The sequence below is a fragment of the Mercenaria mercenaria genome, chromosome 5 (genome assembly GCF_021730395.1).
Source record: "Mercenaria mercenaria strain notata chromosome 5, MADL_Memer_1, whole genome shotgun sequence".
NCBI lineage: Eukaryota > Metazoa > Mollusca > Bivalvia > Venerida > Veneridae > Mercenaria > Mercenaria mercenaria.
Window position 1 is genome coordinate 87316071 of NC_069365.1, and position 17433 is coordinate 87333503.

Below are 17433 nucleotides of genomic sequence, written 5' to 3' on the forward strand. Positions count from 1 at the left end.
CCGCTATACAGATGTATTGCACAATTCATTCTATTTCATGACCAGGCTCATTCAAAGCAAGTCTGCAATATTTTGCAAGGTTGAACCTCTATGCTACTAAAATGATCTTTAACAGATTTGATTAAGTTTATAAGACATCATAAAATATTTAGTAAAAGAGACAAAAACCTAAAGGCCCAACATGAGGTAAAAGAGTCGAAGAAGTGTTTCATCATTTTGCACCAGAGAGAAAAAGAAATTCCGAAAGACAATATATAGGGGTACCAAGACATATCATCGAACACAACATATCACTAAGTAAACAGAAACTACATGTTCAAAGAAAAGGTACAACATCTCCAGCTTGAATTCAAAACTATCTAGAAGTTAATGGACGGTTTGTGACTGGACAATCTTATATTAACCACATATTTCCGAGCACATAAAAAGGTGGAGTACAGCTCCAGAAAACCAAACAAATTCACATCATAAACACAAAAGAGGTAGAAAATGGCTTCAAAGCATCTTAAAGTGACCGCCTTTGCTTTCAGAAAGAATAGTCGATCAAAATGATGTCGATGCTCTACATGTCATAGAGAATAGATTATTAGTGAAATATCAAACGTGGACATTACCAACATACCTAATGGTCGATATAGGCCTACACTATTCCCACCAAGAGAAATCCACTTTAGTATGAAACGGGTATCCATCTATTACTAGGACGTTTATATACAATTTTCAATCAAAATGTCAATTAATGCCTTTAACCTGCTAAATTTCTAAAATGAACTGGTCCATCATTCATTTCGGGTAGTACCATTTATCATTTGGAGGGGTTTTCAATGAAAATTTACTGACTGAATAGCAAAAAGTGTTGACCACGATCAGCCTGCACGGATATTGGTCTGCACGGGCAGAACCACTTGCCGTTAAGATGCGCAAGCAGTCTTGCTATACTAAGCATAACCTACATTAAACTTAACCTTTTTTCCATCGGCCAATGAATAAAAAGAGCTATAAGACGCTTAAGACCAAAATGAACAAAATCATGAAAAAAATGACATTACAATGATCAAATATTTGAATAGTTTTTTATCAACATGTACCAGTTAATTTATGTATAAATATCTATGACAATATGCGTGCTTTGGGTATGCTCAGCAGGAAACTTGACGATTATCACCAAAATCAAATGAATAAAGGCATTGACTTGAATATATAAGGTGTTGGTAACGATGATCAAAACTGACATAACATGTTATTGTGGTGAGGTTTTTTACACGGAAATGTGCTCGAAACCAAATTTTAATTAGCAAATTGATTTCAGTATATATCTATATAAACATGATATTGTGGTTTTATGGTAGGAGATAAGATTTTTAAAGGTAAGTTGATATTCTGATATTGAGACTAATGTTAAATGTTTCATTCGATACATGTATGGCACTACTGCATACAATTGTTCTTAAAGTCTGTGGATGATTGAGAAACCGTAAGAACCCAAACTATATGTAAGAAGTGGTCATGTATAGTGATATTATCTGAGGACTTACTATGCAAACGTTAAATCCAGAATTGTTGCGTGCCTAGAAATTATCGAGTCATACTCGGCATAGCTAAAATTTCTAAACTGCAATTAAAAAATAATCAATTAATTGCTGAATTATCGCCCCTGTTCGCCCCTATTTTATTATGCCGCCCGGCCTTTTTTGTTCTCAAAAAAGTAAACAAGATTTCTGTAGAAAATGACAGCTATATTTCATACCGTCATTTAGTATCATTTAAAGAATTGTTTGGATGATAACGAGCAATTGAATTATAGTGGCCTAAACTACCATTACCAAACACAAGAGGTGAACAACAAAGCATAACTGTTTCAAAACCTGTATGCATGTATTTTCAGGTAACATAATCAAACATGCGGCTCCGCATCCGGTCTGTGATCGGTGTTTCATTTGTATTAGTTCTGTTCATTCTGCTGGCTTACCAGGCACAGAACCTGAAAGAAGAGTCCAAATTGAGAAGTAAGAGGTTCTTTTTAGTTTACTTTATAACTTGTTGGCATTCCTTTTTTAAGGAATTTCTCTCTAATACTGCTAGTATAATATTGAAAATATTTTCAATATTCAGTTTCACATATAAACGTGTATATTTATCGCGGCGGAAAATGACATATGAAATTGCCATTCGTATTAATAGCAAGTCCGCTTGCGTTTGCAGTAATGCTCTGTGCTGATCACTGACGCCTTGTATAGTTCATCTCTGCTGATTTTTATTGCATTAATATAAATATACATAAAGGAATCTAAAAGTGAAAGGAGGAATTGAATTTAAACTTAAACGTCAACTTGTATTTTGTTTAATATGCAACCGTGCGCATGCGTGTTATTGCTAAAGAATAAAGTATCTTAGAGGGTACTAAAGAACCTTGAAGAGGCAATACTGTCAAGCTATCATACTTACCAACTCGAGATTTCTACCATGTTAGTATACGAAAAAGAACAAATCAAAACTAAAGCTCAAAGAACCATTACTAGTATTATTGCATTGTGCCCATGTAATAAATATAAAATCATACAGCGATGTACCAATGGTGCAGTTGTTGCCTGATATTTCTAAATATTTCAGTTAAACGAAGCCATGATAGAAAAATGCATGACAGACTTAAACAAAAAGGGGAAAAGAATTATGTCGATCTCATGTCTCTATATGTGCCCCCTGCAGGGAAACCCAGAGTAAGCTTTCATCACGTACCATTGCAACCGTCGAAGAAGGAGAACAAACCTCTACAACATACAGATTATCTTGATGAATCAGTATCTAAACAGGAGACTAAACTTGAACAAGACAACAAACGTCCTACGAATGTCAGTGCTAATCAGAAAAAATATAAGCTCTACCAGGAAAATCAAACTGCAAATCTAAAAGCCAAACAATTTCCAGAAATAAAGAAGCCGATACAGAGATATGAACATACCACAAAATCATGGTCTGAATTGTTCCAAAACTTCAAAGCTTTCCAGTCAACAGAAGAAGTTGAATTTCCGACAAACAAAAGTGCTGTACCACGAATTCCTCATATCATACATCAGATATGGGCTGATAACTATGTAATAGCAAATTACTCTAGATACATCAGAACATTTATTAAACACAATCCGAAATGGGAATATCGATTCTGGACGTATGAGTCTGGGCGACGTCTAATAGCTGAGAAACATCCTTATCTACTATCTCGTTTTGACAACTTCAAAATAGATGATATCAAGAAAGTCGATTTCATAAAATATACTGTGATGTATGAATTTGGAGGATTTTATTCAGACATCGATGTCAAAAATCTCCGCCCACTTGATAAAGTAACTACGAAATACGCTTGCATCATACCAACAGAGCCGTTTGAGCATGCCGCATTATTGTTCAAAACTCAAATGGTTCTAAATGTAGGCATTTTCTTGTGCAGACCTAAGCACCCATTCTTCAAACTTGTGTTACAAGAATTGCACGCGAAAGCAATAATGCCAGATGCCGATCCACTTAAAACAACAGGTGCCCTACATCTGACATTCGTATACATGCTTTACAACAAACTATCGTACGAGGATCTGGAGAAACCCAAAACGGATAACAGCACTAACACGCCGTACTTCTATAAAGGTATACTTCCGGAGGATGACGACAACGCTATTTATATTCCAAATAGTCAGTACTTCATGGATAAAGTCGACCCTACCATCATAGGAGAAAACGGTATTCCTTCCGATTGTCGATTTACGCACATACATGAATTTGAAAATTCATTGCTAATACCAAAAGTTGTCATGCGAGGTTGCGCCGAGTATGAGAGGCGTAAGAATGTGAGAAGGAATAAGAAGTACACATTTACAGAACATTATTGGCATCACTTGTGGTCGTTCGACAAAAGTTGGTTAAATTCATTGGAAAAACTTCATATACGACAAATTGTTCCCCATTACATTCTATATTGACGCTATGGATATGACTTACACGATAGGCTCTCGTTTTGTCTGAATAATTGCAAAGCTTTGTACAATAATGCGCGGTTAATATATTATATTTGAAAATAGAATGATAATGATATCTTTTAACATAACATTGTATGTAGATATTAAATAATTTGGCGCATACGACAACGTTTGCAGTTTACAAAAATAGGGAAATTATTTTAAAAACAGCGTACGAACAACGACGAAATTCATTCACGTTAGACCGAATGTAGTAAAGCATTGATGTATTTATCTAAGAGACAGTTAAATTGGACAATTAAACAGTCTTAACTTACTAAACTTCCACAATTTATTTTATGTACATCGAGAAGTTGGGTTCTGTGTAACCGAACTCCAAACACATTCCGTGTTAATGAGGAGTCGAATACTCCGAGAACTTTCTATGTAACCAAGGTATCTGAGAGCCACACGCATGAATTCGAAAACATTTTTACAAACTTAAATGTGTAACGCCGAATACCCATACATATTCTGTACAACGATGAGTCTGGGCATATTTTGCGTAACCAATTAGTCCGAGTATTCCGAAAATATTATATACATCAAGGGGTCCGTGTATTCCGAACACATCTGTTCAACCATTGTGTAAGATGTATCTAAATATATGCAAATATACAAGAAGATTCTTTGGAAGCATAGAATGCAACATAGCAAAATAAGATCGTATCCGAATGAAGGAATGTCATAGATCAATGATACGAAACATTCACATCACAAGTGTCCTAATCTTCAGGTCACCTGTCCGACATAATTAAAATACCTGCGTTCAAAAAAAATCTTGTACAGCATTTGAAGTGTAAGAGTAATAACCAAAATAAAGTTGATGTCTACCCACATCTGGAATTTACTGATGTCCCGGGATGCTGTAATATAAGTAAAATAGCAATAGTTGCGACAGTCATTACAGTCTTAAAAACTTATTTAGAAACTCTGTCAAGCAAAACTCACTACAGATGACCAAGTTTTCAAAATTTATCTGCATCACGCGCTTTACAGTAAATACAACCTTAATGGGCCAACATTCGCCCAACTTTTATCATGATAGTTCGTTTTTAAGAAATAAAATTATCAGCAGAAAACTAGCATTCAAATAAAAACAAGTGAACAAAATAATGAAAATATGTATTTAGGGTTATATAATATTATAAAACCAGTAAACCCCAGTTTCTGTTTGTTGTTGTTGTTTATTTCGTTCGTTTCTTGTCAATTTACAAGGAAATTATAGTTAACCGGAACTTCAAGACATGGATCCAGATACTGTTTGGTTTGGTAATAAATCACACTTGACAGACTTAGTTACAGTGACTTTCAAATTTTTAACGCCGAAGAAAGACCCCAGGCGTTTTCCTTGCATGAAAGTATGTTTTCTGGAATTCAACTGGACACAATCTCTCTTTTTCGTTACAATCCCTAAATAAATGTTATCTATTTTCGATCAGATTTTGGTAGATGAAACAGGAGTAGCCATTTACTAAGTGGTTGGCGTTATAAATAGGTGCCAGAAGAAAAATAGCACTAAAACTGATACATTAAACAGTTACTTTATAGTTATGATTTGTTTGTTTGTTTTGGGTTTAACGCCGTTTTTTAACAGTATTTCAGTAATGTAACGGCGGGCAGTTAACCTAACCGGTGTTCCTGGATTCTGTACCAGTACAAACCTGTTCTCCGCAAGTAACTGCCAACTTCTCCACATGAATCAGAGGTCAAGGACTAATGATTTCATACATAGTGTCGTTTATCAAATAGTCACGGAGAACATACGCCCCGCCCGAGGATCGAACTCGCGACCCCGCGATCCGTAGACCAACGCTCTTACCTACTAAGCTAAGCGGGCGGGCTATTATAGTTATGACGATGAGGGGGGCTTAACAAATGATATGACGATAAGAGGGGGGGGGGCTTAACAAATGATGTTCATCTATATATATCATACGATACGTATTCTATTTCATGACTACTCTGAAAAAAGAGCAGTATAGCTAGTATCTTACAGAAATAAAATATTGCAAGGCTCTTTATAAAAGCAGACGACAGACAGTCAACCATGTTGTACTATAACGCCCGTATTGTAACAGAAATGCAAAAAATATTGCCAAATTAATATCTCTCCGCTAATAAATGTATATCATTCATATACATGCCATAATATGCAATTGTGATTTCCTAGTAAAATCAATTTAAATATGATATATACTGCGTGTGTTTCTTTATATAAAATGTCTCTTTTTGAGCTGAATAACACTTTCAATGGACTTCCATGTGCCTGACCAGTCACCGACCAATGTGATAAGGCATAAAATAATTCAATTTATACATTCACCAATATCGAAGATCCCAATTTATGCGGTTAAATATATACACTTGGATAAAGCAATTAATCAAAAGCAAACCCGGAAAATACTGTGGAAAAAACATACTGTACAGAAATGGTTTATAATTTGTCACTTAAGAAATGTTGGATACATATATTATATTTATAATATTTATTATGTAAACCATTTTACCGGTACTTTTATATCTTCTTGTCAACCAAGAGATGAAACTTCGTGTCAGATTTTTAATTTGGACATGCATATGTTTGCCTACTGGAATACTGTTTTTGTATTATTTAACTTTACAAACAGCCCCTACGAAAGGTAAATACTCATTTTTTATAACTGCTCTTTCCTTTGCAGTGGACAAGAATAAAATCATTGTTTTATTTAACTGATAAACTTTAAAGACATATACTTGGTGTATTTTGTTTTGTTAAGAGGGGCATATACTTTACTTGTTTAAGTAACACTCTAACACAGTAAACATAATCTGAAATATTAACAGGTACTTTAAAAGTCTCTGACAATTTAAAAAATGATCAGCTAATTTATATACATATATACTTACGCAATTGAAATTTATGTTTATAACTTTTGTCAAGATTATAAACAAGTTCATATATATTTACAAGTTTTGTCAAGATTATTAGTTCATATATATTATCCGTCATTAATGTCTTCAGCTGAGCTGGCTTAAACAATTTGTAATTTAATTCCAGAAAATACAAAACAAGACAAAAGTGATCAGACACGTAGATATATTCATGAAACGTTTACAGATATGTATCAAAGTAGACGAATCATAAGTGCGACCAAAGACAACGAGAAAGAAGTGCGGGCAGGAAATGATGAAAAACTTCAAACAACTACTGATGGCAGAGAAGAAACTAGTTCAAGAAAATCGACGACGGTGCCAGAGCAAGATACCCCAATAAGCGCGACAGAACAACCAGGTCGGACAGGAAACGATGAAAACCTTCAAACAACTACTGATGGCAGGCAAGAAACTAGTTCAAGAAAATCGACGGCGGTATCGAAGCTGGAGACCACAGTTCAGAAAGCAATTTCAAAGCCAAACGTGACTAACGTAGACTCATCAGAAACAGTAAATATGTCGGATACAGATGTCATGTTACTGAAGTATCCACAGTTTCAATCGGCAGAGGAGGTTGAATTTCCTACTACAACAAACACGAAGCCGCTAATACCGCATATCATCCATCAGATTTCTTGTAATGAAAGTGTTCCAGAACCATATCAAAGATTCATCGAAACATTTACAAGACAAAATTTTAGATGGCAGTATCGATTTTGGACGCATAAATCTGGACGGAAGTTTCTGGTAGACCGCTATCCTTATCTCGTACCTATATACGACCTTTTCGGTAAGTGCAATGCTAAACAGTTTGATATGATCAAGTATGCTGTTTTACACGAGTTCGGTGGTGTATATGCAGACTTTGATATGGAGAATATACGCCCTTTGGATAAAGCTACACTGAAATATGGCTGTATCATACCCATTGAGCCTATTGAAAACGTGGCGATGAGACTTCGGGCTAAAATATTTGACGCTGAACTGAGACGTCAATATGACCTACCATACGTTAAGCCTGACGTTAACAAGAACATCCGAACCTATCAAAAACTGAACGTTGACGTCATGCTCTGTCGCCCTAAACATCCCTTCCTTAAATTTTTGCTGAATAATCTGAAAGATACCAGAAATCCTTTTGGAGACCATGAAGAAGTGAGTGGTGTCGATTTTGTGACCAAGTCTTACAGGATATACAACGGAACAGATCTCAACATTTCCGGCAAAGAAGTAACCAATCAGACTGGTAATTCGTCCGATCTTTATAAAAGTATCAGTACTATGCATAACAACGACACTGTTTATATTCCAAATTCTCAGTATTTCTCCGATAGCATCGATCCGGAATTTTTAGATGAACAAGGAAATCTTAAGAAATGTTGGAAATTTGACCAAATAACTGATTTGAAATCGTTCGAAAAACAAGCATGCACTGAATTTGAACGACGCAGGAAGGTTAGGAAAAATAGGAAATATACATTCATTGTGCACCACTGGCATACTTCCAAACTATACGATTATGATAAATGGTTAGCCTCATTAGAAAAGGTAAAAATTCGCTACATCGTTCCTGACTGCATAATCTATGAATAAGTTTTACTTGAAGAATTTTATTGGCTAATAATAGCATGTTTCTGAAATTGTACGACTATTGTTTACAAAACTTAGTGATATGAATCACTAAACAAAATACACGTTCAATAGATTTCTGCTAGATGAGTTTTCTGTACAACTATTTGGAAAATACAGATGCCTCCACGATGGCCTTTCGATGATTACAGGGTACTCACTTCTTTTTCGTCTAAGAATTTCGTTCAGGGCTTTCGTTCGGTTGCGCAGGTCACTTTTCCGGTTACTATTTCTGCAAGAAACACTCGTCGTTTTCATAATTTTTATCGGTCGATTTATAGTACATGTACAAGAATTGTATGATTTTTCATTACAATTAGTTGTTTTAGTTACGGACACATTTTTGCGTGCACGAAGTGCACTTTTAAAATAATTTAATTAGTTCAACGAGGCGTTTTTATGTCGCACGTGGTGTGACATTTTTCTGAAAAACTGGCGAATTCAAAAAGAAACGAGAGAAAATATTTTCTCTCAAGTATGCTGTAACCTTGCTGAAACTTAGTCCGAATGACCTTTAACAAAATAAAGTCATCTATCTTTGCCAGAAGCAGCCTTTATCATAAGGCGTTTGCCTGCTTCTCCAGTCATTTATAGATAAGGTCAATTATGTTTCAGCACATTACACTTACTGACCAAAACAAATATTATTGATCATCTAATGACTAAGTGCCATAATCCTATGAAGCCAAAAGGCCATAGAACAAAGCATTCTCAAAAAATGAGCGGAAACTTTTGTTCGTGTAAAAACCACTGTGACTGACCTTTTACATACTGATTGAAAAACAATTGGAGTCATTTCCTGATTACAGGTGATAATTGTATCAAGTATAAAAGTTATAGACCTAGACGGAAAATGTGGAAACTCCACAGGATGCCGAAAACGATAAAAATGAAAATATTTTAAACCAGTACGTAAACAGTCTGACCTACTTATTGGATGCATTCTAAGACACAAATAATAATTCTGCCTGCGCCTATATGTTTAAAAACTAGTTGATGAGTCATTTCATTGTAATTTCAATTATATTGGACAATGTGTTCTCAGTCAAATAAGTTCTTCCCGTAATAGTCGGACCATAATTGGGAAATAGGCATTTATCAATAACTTAATAATTAGGACTATCTGCAAGAGGAGCTACATGGACATTAATTAAGAAATTTCAGAAAAGCTTAAAAACATCAAATCAAGACCTTAGCATTTACTTTGGTCATACATCTAAGCAGTCATCGTTATATCCAATTTTTTAAAAACTTTTTTGGGCACTATATCTATTCTAATTGGTAATATTTGGACCGTAAGCAATCATCCTATGAAATATGTATGTTATCACTGACAAAGCATAAAAAGAGATCGCATACAAACCATAGAAAATCATAGTTTACAGATAAACGCGTTTTCAAATTATTGATCTGAAACAGTTTTCAGCCCTAAGATCAGTGGCTTTGACTTGACCTACTTAACAACAAAACAATATGGGTCACATTCTGACCAAATGTAATCATTCTATAAAGTTTGGCGACTGTATGTATAAGCTCTACTTTTTGTATTAAAATAGCCTGGGAAGCGTGCATCATACCTAATATCTATGCATTAAATGTCCGATTTAATTAGCGCTAATTAGTGTTAATTGGCATTCTTCGAGTTTCTGATATTTGCAGGTAGAAAAAAGTTAGAAATTGTCAGACTGGATTCCCAAGCTAGCATTAATAGTGTTGTATTAAGATTACAGGCCACAGTGACCTTGACCTTAGACCTACAAAACAATGGATCATCTACTAACCACAGGCAACTATTCTATGAAGTTTTACGCAGTTGACGATCACAATCCAAGTGGGCTATCACAGACACAGCTTAATGTCTGATATTAAGCGATTTTCAAAATAGCTTCCAAAATGGCGATCATTTTAATGAAGCAGTTGAAATCTTTTGAAAATATTTGCATAATTTATTGGGAACTACACCACCATAACATGACGACCTGTTTATATCCAGCTAGAAAGGAATTATTTCATAGTCCAGAGGCGCTTGACTGCAATCACTCTTTTTATCCTAAAATAGGTCTTGCCTATCTGTACAAATTGACGATCACGTGTGATTTTGAAAATCAGCAATGCGCATGCACTAATAATGCAGTATATATCTATATATTGTTTGTAAGTATGTAGTGTTTGGATCAGCACCGTAAACAGTGTCACGTAATCTCTAATAAGTCTGATCGTTACATTAGTGATACTAGTATGAACTTTCATTTTGTCTCTCAAGTCTAAAGGTGCGTAATGCTTTGACTGGCCCTGATGTCACGTTTATATATAATATTTAATATATTATATTTATCTACTCATCACTGTTATCATGTGTATTAACATTCATTTAAATCCCTTTTCAATATAGGCCTACACCACAAACTTTTCAACAGATTAACTGAATAACTGATGATTCAACTGACCAACAGTAAAATGACCCCTTTGTACCCTTTTATGACTGAGCAAATGGGAGTGTTAAAAAAAAAAAACACTAAAAGAAAATCCTTTCAAAAAGAGGAACTCAAACAAGCAAATAAATAGCAAACTGTGTTTGATAGAGTACCTTTATGACAGGTATTGAAATGTGTAACATCTCTCACACCCACAAACACTGGCTTAAGCAGAATTCTGTTAGAGTTAAATTCAGTGAACTGGAGTCGAAACTTAATATGAGCCGTGCCATGTGAAAACCAACATAGTGGCTTTGCGACCAGCATGGATCCAGACCAGCCTGCGCATCCGCGCAGTCTGGTCAGGATCCATGCTGTTCGCTAAGGGTTTCTCTAATTGCAATATGCTTTGAAAGCGAACAGCATGGATCCTGACCAGACTGCAAAGCATATTGCAATTAGAGAAACCGTTAGCGAACAGCATGGATCCTGACCAGACTGCGCGGATGCGCAGGCTGGTCTGGATCCATGCTGGTCGCAAAGCCACTATGTTGGTTTTCTCATGGCGCGGCTCAATTATCTCTAACTTGCTTATCTCAAAATTCCGGCTATCTCGAAGATATTTTAGAGTTCCGTCCCGAACACATGTGCACAGAATCATTTTAATTTTCTGTTGTCTTGAAGTAAAAAGCTCAATCCCAGAGTTTAAGCTGTATCCACGTATGAGAAGACTTTTTACACCCTTCGCATAGCACTTTAAAGACTGTTGTTGTAAAAGTTAATAAAATATGTAAGAAATCTTTTGGAAACATTTGATACAACCAAGCAAAACAAAAAGCAGAATCAGTTTGATTGAGTATGTTAATGAGAGGTAATGAAATGTGCAACACACACATGCCCAATCTCACCAGTTTAAGCGGAAATCTGTTATAATGAAATTGAATGAATTCATGAAAGGTTTTAAGAGATATTTACTCTGTAAACTATAAAGAATAATGATGTATTATTATCAGACAAATTCTTAAATCACGATTGGTCAAATGTTTCAGCATGAACGTTTTTTGTAACTGTTATTCCCATACTGAACATTGAACATTATTATTGGCTAGGATATTCAATCTAAGTTTTGTCACACTTAAACAATTTAGGTTATATTTCAAGCTTTTAGTGGCGGAAGATTTCAGTCATAGGTGGACACAGACCTTACGTAAGCCAGATGTATGGCTTCCTCACATAAATAACTCTACACCCCAGGCGATGTTTTTCTCAGCGAGAGGTAAGTGATTCGAAGCCATAGCCCTTAACATTCGTCCACGGAGGCCCTCAGTCAAATTAAAATTTTAGTTTTACGGTCTTTTATGTAAAGATATTGTCATAATTTTTCTTTGTACAATATGATACTATTGAATTCAACATTTGAATCATGCATATCAATTAACTAGTTAAATTGTCAATTTCAGAACTTCGATATATCACAAGTAGAGATACATTCTTAACCTAACAAATGCCGAGTTCTTTTTTTATTATTTCATGGGGAGGAGGGGGTTTGACTTTATATGTTTCTCTAACATGTGGGTTCTGTATGAGGAAGTCTTTCAACACATGAATAATAGATTTATTACAATACAATGACAATCAAACTATCCAAAGAGCTATACTTCTTTGAACATTCAGATAATGGCGGACAACAATAACAAAAGTTTCACGTAAAACATTACATACGATTTCTCATTAAAAGCATATGACAAATACATTATAAAACAATGTATGGCTGAACTAAACATTTCATCTATGGTGTGTATTAATTAATAGATGAACAAGAGCTGTCTCCATAGGATGACACATGCCCCCGATGGCACTTTGAATGAATAGTTATGGCCAATGTTAGAGTTTAGGACCTTTGACCTACGGACCTGGGTCTTGCGCGCGACACGTCGTCTTACTGTGGTACACATCCATGCCCAATATTTTTAAAATCCAAGCATGAATGACAAAGATATGGACAAGACACGCCCATCAATGCACTATGTTGAAATATGACATTTAACGTCTAAGTGTGACCTTGACCTTTGAGCTACGGACCTGGGTCTTGCGCACGACACGTCGTCTTACTGTGGTACACATTTATGCCAAGTTATTTGAAAATCCATCCATGGATGACAAAGATATGGACCGGACACGAATGCACTATCATGAAAAATGACCTTTAACGTCTAAGTGTGACCTTGACCTTTGAGCTACGGACCTGGGTCTTTCGCGCGACACGTCGTCTTACTGTGGTACACATTCATGCCAAGTTATTTGAAAATCCATCCATCGATGACAAAGATATGGACCGGACACGCCCAACTATCATGAAAAATGACCTTTAACGTCTAAGTGTGACCTTGACCTTTGAGCTACGGACCTGGGTCTTTCGCGCGACACGTCGTCTTACTGTGGTACACATTCATGCCAAGTTATTTGAAAATCCATCCATCGATGACAAAGATATGGACCGGACACGAAAATTGCGGACAGACTGACAGACCGACAGACCGACAGACTGACAGACGGTTCAAAAACTATATGCCTCCCTTCGGGGGCATAAAAATCAACGTACCTGTAAATATATGTATAAAATATTTATTACAATACAATGAAAATCAATCCACCTATCAGATAATGGCGGACAACAATAACCGATGTTTCTCATTACAGAGCTGGTGCAGCCGTTCTGCGCATGTCCGGAATTATTTTCCATTGGAGCGCATGGCAAAATTACGCATTTTTTTGCATGTCCGCGCGCATTAAGTGTATAATATGCATAATATACTGACTAAAGGTTAGGGGTAGTATTGCCATGGTTACAAAATATATACATTCAAGATATTTTCGTTCAAATTTAGTTAATCCGGTATATACCGGAGTCTGTAATATATCACAGGCGCACCAGCTCTGTGTAGTCACAGCCAACAATAACAAAGTGGTTCACGGGAAGGGGCTATGTGACGTTATAGGATTAGTATGGTATGGCATCCGTCTATGGCAAGCCAATTGTCCAATAATTACGTGAACCCCAGTTCACGGTCGAAAAACTAGGATTAACGATCGATAAACAAGGTTTTTCGAACGTAAAACTAGGTTTTTCAAATACAAACCTACATTTTCGAATAAAAACATCAGATACCGGGCGTAAACCATAGTTCACGCTCGTGAACACAGGTTTACGTTCGATAAACTAGGTTTCTCGATTGAACTATGAATTTCGGTCGTTATCCTATGTTTACGACCGTAAACCTGGGTTTACGAACGTGAACCTACGTTTACGAGCGTAAACTATGGTTTACAACGTTATCCTATGTTTTCGCTAGTAAAAATATGATAGTACTTGAAAAACCTGGTTTATCGAACGTAAACCTAAGTTCACGCTCGTAAACCCAAGTTCACGTTCGTAAACATAGGTTCACGCTCGAAAATATAGGTTCAGGTCCGTAAACTATGGTTCACGGTCGTAAACATAGGTTCACGTCCGTAAACATAGGTTCATGTCCGTGAACCCATGTTCACGCCCGAAATTCATTGACAATGACAATGACAATGACAATGACAATGACAAATTTTATTTGCTCTAAGGCCACCGGCCCATGCAAAACATATACAACAAATATTTTTTAAATTGCATAGCATGTGCATTGTAGATCATGTTGACAAACATATAATATGTAATATTCAGCTACAACATTATGTCAATTTAATATAATGATAATAAATGGCTTCTTCCTACTTATGTAATTCTTTGCAAATCTTGTAATCTATTTTTCCTTTTCTTAAAAGCGTAGAACAAATATACTGCTAATGACTTAATTGTTTCTCCATTTTTGATAGACATTAGAACATTAAATTTATTTATAGTTGGCGGTGATATATATTTTTTGGTATATGTAGCTTACGTAGTTCAGAATAAAATTCACATTTTAACAGAAAATGATACTCATCTTCTACCGAGTTGGAATTGCACATTTTACATATTCTGTTTTGTCTTGGCACATTAATATATCGACCTCTTTCAATTTCTAAGTCATGCGAACTTACTCTAAAATTAACGAAGGTATATCTAAATTTTTTAACATCTAATACATCCAGATCCATTTCATAGTTAAATTCGTTCTTAAATAACATATAGTTTGAAAGTTTAACATTTGAATGTATTGCTACGTTCCATTCCTGTAAAAATATGTCTTTCAATCTATTTTCAAACGTTTTTAAAAATGAGAATTCAGGTTCAACAAATTGATAAGCCCATACATACCCAAAACCATGACTTTGTAAACAATACCTTATGGAAGATACCCAATTATAATGACCATTTATGTCATCATTTAGCATCATGTTATAACATTTTTTTACCAGTCGGCTATTCGGCATTTTTATAATCTTCAGCCAATATTTTATACATCTTTTATACGTGGTTATGTACATAGGGTATCTTGCACAGTCACCCAGCGTAGCAAAATTTGAGGCACTTTGTTTAGCACACATGAAACGTTCACAAGCATAATACTGTGCCCGTTCAAGTTCATCGAACCTACAAATTCCCCAAATCTCTGAACCATATAATAGTTGTGAACAAATTTTACTATCAAAAAGTTTAAAAAATACAGTTTTAGATACCTGACCAAACTCATATAGTGATTTCAAAAGAGATATAAAAACTCGTTTGCCCTTGATACATAGTTCATGAACCATTGCGTTCATAGACAATTGCCTTGTAAAAGTTAAACCAACATAACAAAATTTATTCACAACTTCAATATTTGTATTATTGTACGTCCACCTTTCATTTCTTGCTAATACACCTCCGTTTTTAAGAACTACAATTTTTGTATTAGTTTCATTCACCCTTAACTTATAGGTGTCACAAAAATCACGCAATATATCTAATTGTCTTTGTAGACCAAATATAGTATCAGACAGTAATGCAATGTCATCAGCAAACATTAATAAGAAAAGTTGAATGGTTTCTGGATGTAACTGAATACCATTAACATTATTGTCAGACAAAGTACTTTCTAGTTCATCTATAAAGAAAGAAAATAGTATTGGACTGGCTAAACAACCTTGCTTTAAGCCTACAGAACTGGATATAAATTCACTTCTAGTATTATTACACCTAACACAGGACTTCACAGTGTTATACATACTTTTCAGTGCTCTAAACAGATTACCCTTAACACCATTCTCTTTCAGTATAGTCCATAATAGATCTCTGTTAACAGTGTCAAAACATTTCTCAAAATCTATGAATGCGACATAAAGTTTACGTCGTTTATTTCTTAAAGTTCTATCAATAACAGTTTTTAAAATAAATGCATTATCAACAGTTGAATACCCGGCCTTAAAGCCTGATTGATTTTCGGAAATTTTGTGATACATTTGGGCAAAAAAAATTAATCTTGAAACAAGTATTCCACAATATATTTTACTTAACACATTTTGCAATGAAATACCTCTATAGTTTCCTACATCGTTTTTATCACCTTTTTTATGAAGGGTAACAATTATGGATTCACACCAGCTGTCAGGGTACTCTCCAGTGCTAAAAGTCCTATTTAATAATTTAACTAATACATGTATAAAATTTTCAATACCGTATATAAAAAATTCTGGTAAATATTATCAGGGCCTGGTTTTTTACCCTGTTTTAGATGTTTAATTGCTAATCTAACTTCGTCTTCCGAAACCTCTGTATTAAATAAATAATCTTCAACTTCATTATCGGGCTGCTCAATTTCTATATCAATATCTCTTATATTATTATCATTAGCATTGATGGGATTTAGAAGTCCTTCAAAATATTGTACCCATTCATTAGTAGTAATGTTATTTATTGACTTTTTGTTTCTGTTAGTCATTCGTTTTAATTTTGACCAAAATGATTTTGGGTCGTTGACCTTTGATGTTAGATCATGAAGCTCGTTTACCTGGTATTCTCGGTGTTTTATTGTACATAATTTCTTAAAATCTTTTCTACTTTGTATGTATAATTGTAAATTGTGTTCAGATCTGTGGTTCCTATATTGTCTTAATAACTTATATTTATGTCGTTTGAGTACGTTACATTCGTTATCAAACCATAAAGGACCAGTATGTCTTTTAACAGGTGAAAATTTACATTCAAAATATTTACCAACTTCTTTGAGTGACATTACAAAATTAGATACACATGCATTTATATCATTTTCTGAATTATCAATCTGACAACACATATTGTGTAACAGTTCTTTCGTAAAATATTCTGTTGTCCTGTCTTGAAATACTTGTTTGTACTTTTGCGGTATGCTATAGAGTATTTCTCTAGTACCTGTAGTCTGTCGGGTATTTGTATTAGAATCATCAGAAACATTTAAAGTAATGTTAAGAGGAAAGTGTTTTGATTCTCCACGTTCATCTACACAAAAATTTTGAACTAAATCAATAATATCTTT

The 17433-nt window shown here is 34.9% G+C and overlaps 1 protein-coding gene across 1 annotated transcript; it reads left to right on the plus strand.

Moving 5' to 3' along the window:
- The first annotated feature begins 6493 nt into the window (after nt 1-6493).
- Nucleotides 6494-8628, plus strand: LOC123559194 (uncharacterized). Its single transcript, XM_045351007.2, has 2 exons — nt 6494-6649; nt 7048-8628. The coding sequence occupies exons 1-2, from the start codon at nt 6550-6552 to the stop codon at nt 8514-8516; spliced, it is 1569 nt and encodes a 522-aa protein (XP_045206942.2). The 5' UTR covers nt 6494-6549; the 3' UTR covers nt 8517-8628.
- The last annotated feature ends 8805 nt before the right edge of the window (nt 8629-17433 follow it).